This window comes from Pongo abelii, chromosome 10, assembly GCF_028885655.2.
Source record: "Pongo abelii isolate AG06213 chromosome 10, NHGRI_mPonAbe1-v2.0_pri, whole genome shotgun sequence".
In the NCBI taxonomy this organism is placed as follows: domain Eukaryota; kingdom Metazoa; phylum Chordata; class Mammalia; order Primates; family Hominidae; genus Pongo; species Pongo abelii.
The window spans coordinates 111,300,473-111,312,513 of NC_071995.2; the positions used below are offsets into that span (position 1 = coordinate 111,300,473).

Sequence of the window (12,041 nt, forward strand, 5' to 3'; positions counted from 1 at the left end):
CTCCACCCTGTAGAGACTGGAGGGGGCAGGAGTTGTTCTAGGGATTAGGACCAGTTTGGAGGTACTGCAGTCATCAGAGTAAAAAATAATAGGGATTGAACTAGGCCAGTGGCCGGGGTGCCTGAAAGAAGAGGACCCAGTAGAGCTGACTGGAGGCAGATGTGCAGGGATTCAGTGAAGGAGTGTACCAAGGGCGAGGGTGGTGTGCAGGGTGACTGGCAGTTTTCTAGCTTGAGAAAGGTCGAGGGGGATGGCAGTGGACTTGAGGAAGCTGGGAGGATCAAGGACCTCTTTGTGGACACACAAAGTTTGAGATGCCTTGGACACATTGAAGTGGAGCGGTCAGGGAGGCAAGGGTGGAGGTGGGGTGCGGAGGGGAGGTGGGTTGCAGAGCATCGTGGATGGATCAGTTTTGCTCGATAGAGGGACTTTTTTTTTCTGTGGCAACAGGAGGGCAAAAGGAGAAGGTGGCCACAGATGCCGGTAGGTGAGCTGAGAGTGATTGTGTTCCCTATCCTCTCGGAAGCTTGAGGCAAGACCATCAACAGACAATCAGAGGGAATAAGAAGAGATAGAATATATGAAGAAAGGGAGAAAAGATGAAATCATAATTGTGTAGCAGGGCAAGAAGTCCAGAAATTTCTGTGCTGTGCCAAGTGCCCAGTTGAGGTGGTGAACATAAAAATATACCGATACCCATTGCCTGGTTTTTCTCCGAGGACACTTGGCTCCTAGGGCACAAAACAGAAAGTATGTGGTTCGTCCAGGCCCAGGGCTTTGCATAGGTGCAGTGGATGGAGAGGAGGTCAAGGAGTGGAGGCACATGGTAGAGAGAGACTGTCCCCAGAGCATGGGGACTCCTGGCCGGATGAGGGGGACAGGGGCAGGAGGAGGCAGGTGGAAAGTAGAGGGAGGGCTCAGTGGTCTGGAGGCTACAGGAAGTGACGGGGGGACCAGAAGGAGCTGGAAGCCAGTGTGGTTGTGGCCTAGGGTGGGATGTTTGGATTTCTGATGTCAGAGAGGGTCCAGTCCTTCTGATGATGGGGAGGGATGGAGGCTGAATCTATGGTAGAGATAGTGAAAGGAACTGGAACAGTGTAGCGTCAAGTAGAAATGGGAGAGAGGGCTGGGTGCGGTGGCTCACGCCTGTAATCCCAGCGTATTGGGAGGCTGAGGCAAGAGGATCGTGTTAGCTCAGGAGTTCTGGGCTGCATTGAGCTGTGATTGTGCCACTGCACTCCAGCCTTGGCAACAGAGCGAGACCCTGTCTCTTAAAAATAAAAAAATTAAAAAAAAAAAAGAAGAAAAAAGAGAAAAGTGTCCTTTTGTATCCCTTTTGAAAATGTCACTTAAGGCTGGGCAAAGTGGCTCATGCCTGTAATCCCTGCACTTTGGGAGGCTGAGATGGGTGGATTACTTGAGGTCAGGAGTACAAGACCAGCCTGGCCAACATGGCGAAACCCCGTCTCTACAAAAATTAGCTGGGTGTGGTGGTACATGCCTGTAGTCCCAGCTACTCAGGAGTCGAGTCTGAGGCACAAGAATTGCTTGAATCGGGGAGGCGTAGGTTGCAGTGAGCTGTGATCAGGTCACTGTACACCAGCCTGGATGACAGAGTGAGACTCTGTCTCAAAAAAAAAAGTCACTTAGCTTAGATTGTCTCTACATATATAGGAAGAAGATGTAGCAATGAATGGTGCTGCTACAATTACGTAATCTGGATAGACCCAGAAACATGATACTTTTTGGTTTTCTGTAGCCTTGGTGCCATTGTTGATCTTTATTAATTATCATTATCCTCAAAATAGCCGTAATGTGCTGAGTCTCTTCCTATTTGCTGGGCAGAGGCTGAGTATTTCAGCGAGCTCATTGAGTCCTTACAATTGCATTATGAGAGAGAGATTATTATTTCCACTTTGCAAAATGAAGAAATTGAGGTTTAGAGATATCCAAGGGCCACATGAGTGTGAGTGCCTGGAATTGGAGCCTAAATCTAGTCATCTGATAGCAAAGCCTGTTTTCTTATCTGCTTTGCATTAAATACAAGTTTAAAATAGAACAATACTGGCCAGGCTGGGTGGCTCACGCCTGTAATCCCAGCACTTTGGGAGGTCGAGGCAGGCAGATCACCTGAGGTCAGGAGTTTGAAACCAGCCTGGCCAACATGGCGAAAGAAACCCCATCTCCACTAAAAATACAAAAATTAGCCAGGTATGGTGACGCGTGCCTGTAATCCCAGCTACCTGGGAGGCTGAGGGAGGAGAATCGCTTGAACCCGGGAGGCAGAGGTTGCAGTGAGCCAAGATCATGCCACTGCACTCCAGCCTGGGCAACAGAGTAAGACTCTGTCTTGGAGAAAAAAAAAAAAAAAGAATGATACTATAATAAAAGTCTGTGTTTATATGGTGGGGAAGGTTGAGTATCAAAAAAATAACAAAGAGGAATGAATGTCTTAAGTGAATGCCTGTTTCCCCATCTGCTTCCTCTTCTGCTGGGTGGAGAGACCTGGATCCCTAGAGATCTCATTTGCCTCCAGAGCTGAGTGCCACAGGGATGCAGGGGAACAGGGATGTTACCTGTCGCTGGTAATTCAGAGAGATGATTCAGGGTATAGTTACCTGAAAGAACAAATTGCCATGCCAGACCTCTTGGTTCTTATGACAGAGGCAAAGAGTTGCCTCCAGGATTGCCCAAAAGGAGACGAGTTCTGGGAACCTCACGAAGAGGACCTTTCAGTGGAACCTGGGGAGATTCTCTTCCCCTCCATTGGCTCACATTGGATTTAGGAAAGCTTGGAACTGGGTGATTCCTCAACCTCTTGATTTATTTAATTCTTTTCTGGTTTTTCTTGGCTCTACTCCAGGGGAATACGGAGAGAACGGTCTGGCAATACCACTTTCGGACCTGGCCGGACCACGGAGTGCCCAGCGACCCCGGGGGCGTGCTGGACTTCCTGGAGGAGGTGCACCATAAGCAGGAGAGCATCATGGATGCAGGGCCGGTCGTGGTGCACTGCAGGTGACAGCTCCTGCTGCCCCTCTAGGCCACAGCCTGTCCCTGTCTCCTAGCGCCCAGGGCTTGCTTTTACCTACCCACCCCTAGCTCTTTAACTGTAGGAAGAATTTAATATCTGTTTGAGGCATAGAGCAACTGCATTGAGGGACATTTTGATCCCAAGGCATATTTCTCCTAGACCCTACAGCACTGCCATTGGCCATGGCCATTTCAACATGCTCAGTTAAAACAGCAAAGACTAAGTCAGCATTGTCCGTGAGTCCACTAGAAGTGGTGCATTAAACAACTTCATCCTGGCTCTGCAGTTTCTCCTTATTCTTTGTGATGTTTGCTTTGTAGCTGTTGACTGCTTTGTAGGTATTGAGGTGGTGGGGGTGTGGTGGAAATAGACCTGACTCTTGAGGATCCCTTAAGTCATTTTTGCTTGGTTCTCTTTTTCCTTCTTTTCTTCTACTCTTCTACGATTCATCTCTTTGATTGTGATTCTGTTCTCTCTCTCTCTTTTTTTTTTTTCGTTTTTGAGACAGATTCTTGTTTTGTCGCCCAGGCTGGAGTGCAGTGGCGCCATCTTGGCTCACTGCGAGCTCCGCCTTCCGGGTTCAGGCCATTCTCCTGCCTCAGCCTCCCGAGTAGCTGGGATTACAGGCATCTGACACTACGCCCGGCTAATTTTTGTATTTTAATAGAGACAAGGTTTTGTCATGTTGGCCAGGCTGGTCTCGAACCCTTGACCTCAGGTGATCCACCTGTCTTGTCCTTCCAAAGTGCTGGGATTACAGGTGTGAGCCATCATGCCCGGCCCATTCTGTTCTCTTCTACCATAAATATATTTCTCCCCAACACTATATTTGTTTGCTTCACAAGATTCCAGCCGCTTTCCACCAAGGCCTTTGATGGAAGCTGTCTGTAACCTCTGTAATGAGTCTGTGGGCTGCTAATTCTCCAGTTTGGGCTTCATGATTATACTGGGGAATATTGGGTTTCCTAAATCTCATTCATTTCTTGGGCAAGTAGATATATGTGAAACTTTTTATTTGTCCAGTTGTTAAAGAAGTTACCGTTTATTGAGCCAGCCTCTGAGCACAACGTTTTTTGTTTTGTTTTGTTTTTAATTTTTTAAATTATTTACTTCTTCTATTTCAATAACTTTATTATTATTATTTTTTGAGACAGAGTCTCACTCTGTCACCCAGGCTAGAGTGCAATTGCGTGATCTCAGCTCACTGCAACCTCTGCTTTCTGGGTTCAAGCAATTCTCATGTCTCAGCCTCCCGAGTAGCTGGGATTACAGGTGCATGACAACATGCCTGGCTAATTTTTGTGTTTTTAGTAGAGATGAGGTTTTGCTGTGTTGGCCAGGCTGGTCTGGAACTCCTGGCCCCAAGTGATCCTCCTGCCTCGGCCTCCCAAAGTGCTGGTATTATAGGCGAGAGCCACTGCGCCCGGCCCTCTTTCAGTAATTTTGATGTATTTTTTTGGATATGATTCCTGTTTCATTCTGTCCAACCAGCACTCTGTATGGTATGTGCTGTTGTCCCCATTTCACAGATGCAGAGACTAAGGGTCAGAGAGGTTAAGGGACTTACCTCAGGCACGTTGTACTGGAGAAGCTGAACTCCAAGAACAGGTTTGGGCTGATTCCAAAGCCCTATGCTTTTTGCCAACATATTTTCAAACATAAATAGACAGTTTTATAAATAGCTCCCAAGAGTAGACATTGTTTCTTTAATATTAATGGCTTGGTTTTGAGTCTGAAACCCCCATGAATGATTCTGTTGTCCCTGCTTTTTGTCCTTCTGCCCGCAGTGCTGGAATTGGCCGGACAGGGACGTTCATTGTGATTGATATTCTTATTGACATCATCAGAGAGAAAGGTGGGTCATCTGGCGGGCCAGAAGCGACAGTTTCTGTTTTTAGTTTATGGAAGGAAAGTGCTCATGAAAACAGCCTAGGGAAGAGAGGTTGAATGGGAAAATTCTTTCACAAAAATCTGGGCTGAAGACTTCAATGTGTCTGCCTGAGAACAGAAGTGACGCTATTTGAGCTTTTGGCATAAAATGAAGTCTAGGAGCTGCGGAACCCACTGCCATGGCCTTTTGTTGCATACACAGTGGTGGTCTCTATCCAGCCACCTGACCTTGTTTACAGTATGGGGTGATTTGTTGGAAAGTGAGGGAATCCTGACTTCTGCCACTTTGTTATTTATGTAGTCTTCTGGGATCATTGGTATTGGTCAGAAGTTCAACACTGTAGCCATTGCAACATGCTCAGTTAAAACAGCAAAGACTAAATTAGCATTGTCTCTGAGTCCACTAAAAGCTGTGCATTAGACAGCTTCATCCTGGCTCTGCAGTTTCTCTTTATTCTTCATGATGTTTCCTTCGTAGGTGTTGACTGCGACATTGATGTTCCCAAAACCATCCAGATGGTGCGGTCTCAGAGGTCAGGGATGGTCCAGACAGAAGCACAGTACCGATTTATCTATATGGCGGTCCAGCATTATATTGAAACACTACAGCGCAGGATTGAAGAAGAGCAGGTACCAGCCTAAGGGCTGGCATGCGGATTCTCATTCTCTTGCTAGGCCTCTTGGATACGCTCTCCTTTTGAGCAGGAGGACAGGCTCTGATAGACAACTGTTTGATTTGGGAATGGGAAACAAACTCCCAACTAAAAAGGCCTCTGGAAACTGTTAATTATTCTCTACTTCTCAGCTCTGATTTTTCACTGCAGAGGAGCTTAGGGAAGGGCACCATCCTATCAGCCTGGCCTGCCAGATTGAAGAACTGCCGTGCAGAAAGGTTCTGATGTTCTCAGGCTCACGTGGCAAGCATAAAACTCAAAGCCTTGAAGTTTCTAGCCTGTTCCAGCCTTGATCCAGGCCATGTTTATCCTGATTCCATCCTTTAAAATGAATGCCTCACTCTTAATAGCGCACGGCAGTTTGAACCACTAATTTGGTCGAGTTGGAAACAGTGAAATTTCAATTTTAATAAGCTGTGCATAATGAAGAGGAATGTGGAATTGGAGCCTTTCCATCTGAAGCTATTCATAACAGGCACAAAGCTGAGTTAATTAGGAATATGCTGAGATGAAGGAAATGAGGAGAGCTGCTCTTTTGGGGGCTGTGCTTCTCTCCCCCACCCCTCAACCCCATTGCCATGCTGCAGATGGGGTGGTGTCTAAACATCAGTGGCGAGTGCCTGCATTACTCTGCTCGTTGCCTTCCAGAGAACTCAGCTTCTCCAAATGCTGAGCTCTTTTCAGAATGGGACCTGCCACCAATATTTGAAAGATTTCTAGCCTAGCAGAATAGCAGCCACGTTATCAAAGTTTGGTTGGCCAAAGTAAGGTACCTGCTAATTAGTTTAGTAGGTTTTCAGTCTGCACAGACATACAGGATTGTTTTATTGTACATAGACATCTTCAGAAACAGTGTTATGTATAGAAATGTAAGGTCAAAATTTGAACCTCAGTGCTTTAAATCTGAATTTGTATTAAGTGATATGAAATATTTAGATAGTTACTTTATTTTATATATGTCTTCCATTATACTTAATTTGGCCCAAGAATAGTTAGGCAAAAAGTTGCCCAAAGAGAAGGATTTCTTAGTAAATACAAAGAGAATGTAACATAGTTGCTACAAGTTGGAGCATGTTCAGGGATGTCTTTTTTTTTTTTTTTTTTTGAGAGAGAGGTCTCTCTCTCTGTTGTCCTGGCTGGAGTGCAGTGGTGCAATCATGGCTCACGGCAGCCTCAATCTCCCGGGCTTAAGCGATCCTCCCACCTCAGCCTCCCACGTAGCTGGGACTACAGGCATGTGCCACCACACCTAGCTAATTTTCGCATTTTTTGTAGTGTCACGGTTTCGCCATGTTGCCCAGGCTAGTCTCGAATTCCTAGGCTCAAGCAGTGCTCCTGCCTCAGCCTCTCTGAGTAGTTAGGACTACAAATTTGTGGCACCATGCCCGGCTAATTTTTTTATCTTTATTTTGTAGAGACAAGGTCTCACTGTGTTGCCCAGGCTAGTCTCGAGCTCCTGGGCTCAAATAATCCTCCCGCTTTGGGTTTCCAAAGTGCTGGGATTACAAGTGTGAGCCACTGAGCCCAGTGACCTCTGGATTTTAAAAATGTGTAGGCTTTGATTATTTATTTTTAAAAATGAAATCCTGCAATATATAGTTTTCTGCATTGTGTGGTTTGAATCAATCTGGGAACTGGCTCACTGGCTGATTGTGGTAAAGTAAGAAATACTTAATTTAGTAGAAAGTTTAAATGGCAGACATAACATTAAACCCAGCTGATTTACAAATGAAGCAAAAAAACAAAACTCATTCAGGATAATTGGTTATTCTTAAAATACAGTCATTTCTAAAATTATAAAGTGTTCAGGACCTTTGGGAGTAGAAGAATTTGCTAAAGAAGGATCAGTGAAAAAAAGGAATGATGGGTGAAGAGCTGTGGAGAAGGAAGAGAAGAAACAGCACAAGGAAGGAAGAATATAAAATCAGACGTGGGAATCCAGGGGAAAGTGCAAACGAAGCAAGATTGAGCAAATTCTCAAGTTTTTATAAACAGTTCTCACGCTCTGCCAGTTCCTTGGAGGTAGACTTTTTTGTTAACTTCCAACTACAGTAGTGAAAAAAAAAAAAAAACCCTCAAATTTGCAAAAGCAGTCTGTGGAATTTTCTTTACCCAGCTTTCCTGACTGTTTAACTTTTTAGCACACTTAACTTTATCATTTATTCTCTCTGTTTAAAATTAAAAATGTAAATTTTTAAAAGTAAAATGTTTGTCGGTTACAAACATTTATACCCCTGTCTCTAAATATCATTTCATTTTAAAAAATAATCAAGCCTACACATTCTAAAATGTGTATATTTTCTAAAAATAAGGGCATTCTTTTACATAACCAGTGTCACAATTATTTGATACAATGATCAGAATCAGGAAACTAACATTGATATAACACTATTATCTAACCTACAGACCATCTTCAAATTTTGCCAGTTTGTCCTGCTAGTATCTTTTATGGGTCCAGTGTCACACAGTGCATTTGGTTATAATGTATCTTTTTTCTCTTTTTTGAGACAGGGTCTCACTTTGTTGCCCAGGTTGGAGTGCAGTGGTGCAATTATGGCTCATGGCAGCCTTGACCTCCTTGGGCTCAGGGGATCCTCCCACCTCAGCCTCTCGAGTAGCTGGGGACCACAGGCGTGCACCACTATGCCTGGCTAAGTTTTGTATTTTTTGTAGAGATGGAGCTTCGCCCTGTTGCCCCGGCTGGCCTTGAACTCCTGGGCTCAAGTGACCCTCCCGCCTTGGCCTCCCAAAGTGCTGGGATTACAGGCGTGAGCTACCACACCTGGCCAGTTATTAGTATGTTTAGTCTCTTTAATCTGGAACAGTTTCTCAGTCATTCTTTATTTTTCATGACCTGGATGTTTTTGAAGAGTTTAGACCAGCTATTTAGTAGAATGCCTTTCAATTTGGATTTGCCCGGTGTTTTCTCTTGACTATATTCTAGTCATGCATTTTTGGCAGGACTGTCACAGAAATGTTGTTGTAGTCTTCTTAGTACATCACCCCAGGTGCACACTGTTGATCTGATTCATTACTAGTGGTGTTAACTTTGATCACTTGAATAAGGTAGTGTCTGTCAAATTTGTCCACCATAAAGTTACTTGAGCAAAATGTAGCTGGGACTATAGGCGTAGCAAAAAATGTAACAAAAAGTAGTATTTTTGCTACATTTTTTTTTTTTAGGAAAAAAGTATTTTTCCCTTTAAGTTAATCTCTTGTCCATAAAGTTATTATTTTTCCCTTTTAAGTTAATATCTTGTTGGTACATACTGGAGACTGCGTAAATTACCTATTTCTCATAATACTTTTTTTTTTTTCGAGACGGAGTTTTGCACTGTCTCCCAGGCTAGAGCGCAGTGGCACAATCTCGGCTCAGTGCAAGCTCCGCCTCACGGGTTCACACCATTCTCCTGCCTCAGCCTCCCAAGTAGCTGGGACTACAGGCACCTGCCATCACACCTGGCTAATTTTTTTGTATTTTTAGTAGAGATGGGGTCTCACTGTGTTAGCCAGGATGGTCTCGATCTCCTGACCTGACTTTCTGATCCGCCTGCCTCGGCCTCCCAAAGTGCTGGGATTACAGGCGTGAGCCACCGCGCCCGGCTCTCATAATACTTTTTGCCTACTAATTTTATATTCATTGATTAAATTCTTGCCTGAAAAAATTACTACTGTGGTATTTGCCAAATGGCAATTTTCTGTTTCCATCATTGCCTTTCCCCCAGCTTTTAAAAGTATGTGACAAAGAAAAATTGTATATAAAGTGTACACCTTGATATTTTGATATATGTATACTTTGTGAAATGCTTATCAAAATTGAGTTAAATAATGCATCCAACATCTCAGTTACTTTTTTTTTTTGAGACAGAGTCTTGGTCTGTCACCCAGGGTGGAGAGCAGTGCCATAATCTCGGCTCATTACTACCTCCACCTCCCAGGTTCAAGTGATTCTCCTGCCTCCGCCTCCCCAGTAGCTGGGATTACAGGTGCCTGCCATCACACCCGGCTCATTTTTGTATTTTTAGTAGAGATAGGGTTTCACCACGTTGGCCAGGCTGGTCTCGAACTCCTGACCTCAAATGATCCACCCGCCCTGGCTTTCCAAAGTGCTGGGATTACAGGTGTGAGCCACTGTGCCAGGCCACTCTTAGTAAATTTTAAGTGTACATTTTTTTTTTTTCCCAGATGGAGTCTCACTTTGTCACCCCGGCTGGAGTGCTGTGGCATGATCTTGGCACACTGGAACCTCTGCCTCCTGGGTTCAGGTGCTTCTCCCACCTCAGCTTCCCAAGTAGCTAGGACTACAGGCACCCGCCACCATGCCTGGCTAATTATTGTATTTTTAGTAGAGATGGGGTTTCACCATGTTAGCCAGGCTGGTCTCAGACTCCTGACCTCAGGTGATCCGCCCACCTCGGCCTCCCAAAGTGCTGAGATTACAGGCATGAGCCACCACGCCCAGCCACATTATGTTATTATTAACTATAATCACCATGCTGTACATTAGATCTCCAAAATGTATTCATCTTATGTAACTTCAAGTTTGTATCCTTTGACCAAGGTCTCCTTGTTTTCCCCACCCCCAACTGCTGGTAATCACTGCTTTAACCTCAGTTTTTATGAGTTTGACTGGTATAGATCCCACATACAAATGAGATCAGGCAGTGATGGTTTATTTCGCTTAGCATAATGCCATCCATGTTCTTGCAAATGACATGATTTTCTTCTTTTTAAAAATAATATTCCCGCTGGACACGTTGGCTCATGCCTGTAATCCCAGCACTTTGGAAGGCTGAGGAGGGCGGATCACTTGAGGTCAGGAGTTCGAGACCAGCCTGGCCAACATGGTGAAACCCCATCTCTACCAAAAATATAAAAAATTAGCTGGGTGTGGTGGCGCACACCTGTGATCCCAGCTACTTGGGAGACTGAGGCAGGAGGATCGCTTGAACTCAGGAGGCGGAGGTTGCAGTGAGCTAAGATGGTGCCACTGCACTTTAGCCTGGATGTTGATGTTGTTCCACTTGTTTATTTTTACTTTGGTTCCCTGTGCTTTTGGTATCAAATCCTAAAAACCATTGCCATGACCATTGTCATGTTGCTTTCCCCATATGCTTTCTTCTAGAACTTTTAAGGTTCATCATTCCCTTTTCTGTTTTTAGTTGCAAGCCTACTATAAGGAAGGGCTTTTCTTTCTCCCTTATTTATTTATTCATGTCTATCAGAATGGGCACCTTACTACTGTTTTTGTTGTTAGTGTTTGAATTGACTTGAATTTGGCTAGTGGGAACCTTTTCAGATTGGGTACTCTGTCCTTTTGATCTGTTTCCATTTTCAAGCACTTCTTTAGACTTTAGAAGATGGTCTAGGCTCATCTTCTCCTTTCCCAGCCATTTTTCAAAGGAACCTGATTCCTTTTAGTGAAGAGTAGTATTTTGAAACCAATATCTGGGCACTGGGTCTACTTGTTTGTATTGGTACAATGTTCTTTGAATTGCTAATTAGCTGATCAATTACTGCTTTATTTGAGTTCCCTCTTTCTAAAACTTCACATATGTGTACAGATGGTCCTTGACTTATGATGGTTCAACTTACGATTTTTGATTTTTTGATGGTTTGAGAGCAATACATCCATTCTGTTTTTCACTTTTCATTCAACACTTTATTTTAAAATAGGTATTGTGAGATGATATTGCCCACCTATAGGCTAATGTAAGTGTTCTGAGCACGTTTAAAGTAGGCTAGGCTAAGCTGTGGTGTTTGGTAGGTTAGATACATTAAATGCATTTTCGACTAGTGATATTTTCAACTTACAGTTTATTGGGATGTATCCCCATAAAGTCGAGGAGCATTATACATATCTCTGTATAGTAGAGTGAGTTCCTTATACCTTTCATCCACTTTCCCCTGAAGTTAACATTTTACCTAACCATGATACATTTATCAAAACTAAAACATTAACATCGATACATTGCTATTAACTAAACTCTAGAGTTTAATTGGATTTTGCCAGTTTTCCAACGAATATCCTTTTTCTGTTCCAGGATCCAATTCATGATCACACATTGAGTTTGGTCACTTGTCTCTGTAGTCTTCTCCAATCTGTGACAGTTTCTTAGGCTTTCCTTGTTTTTCATGACCTTGATGATTTTTAAGAGTACTGGTCAGATATCTTGTAGGATATCCCTCAACTTGTGTTTAATCTTATGTTTTCTCATGATTAGACTTGAGTAATGGATTTTTGGGAAGAATACCACAGAGGTATATTGTTAAGTGTTCTCATCACTTGGAGGTAAATGTTATCAACGTGGCCTGGTGATGTTAAACTTGTCAGTTTGTTTAGTTAGTATCTGCCAGGTTTTTCTCATTGCATGATTACAAATCCTCCTTAACTTATGATGGGGTGATGGGGTTACAGCCTGATAAGCCCATCATAAATTGAA

The 12,041-nt window shown here is 43.8% G+C and overlaps 1 protein-coding gene across 4 annotated transcripts in view; it reads left to right on the forward strand.

Annotated features, from left to right (window-relative positions):
- Nucleotides 1-12,041, forward strand: part of PTPN11 (protein tyrosine phosphatase non-receptor type 11) — a 96,466-nt gene that overhangs the window by 70,221 nt on the left and 14,204 nt on the right. For 2 of the 4 annotated variants that reach the window (XM_009248272.4, XM_054527630.2), the window contains exons 11-13: nt 2,864-3,018; nt 4,822-4,889; nt 5,403-5,554. In XM_009248272.4, the coding sequence (XP_009246547.2) occupies nt 2,864-3,018; nt 4,822-4,889; nt 5,403-5,554 (375 nt within the window). Of the gene's footprint in view, nt 1-2,851; nt 3,019-4,821; nt 4,890-5,402; nt 5,555-12,041 lie in introns of all 4 variants that reach the window. The other 2 variants (XM_009248271.4, XM_024257264.3) reach the window with 1 other exon arrangement.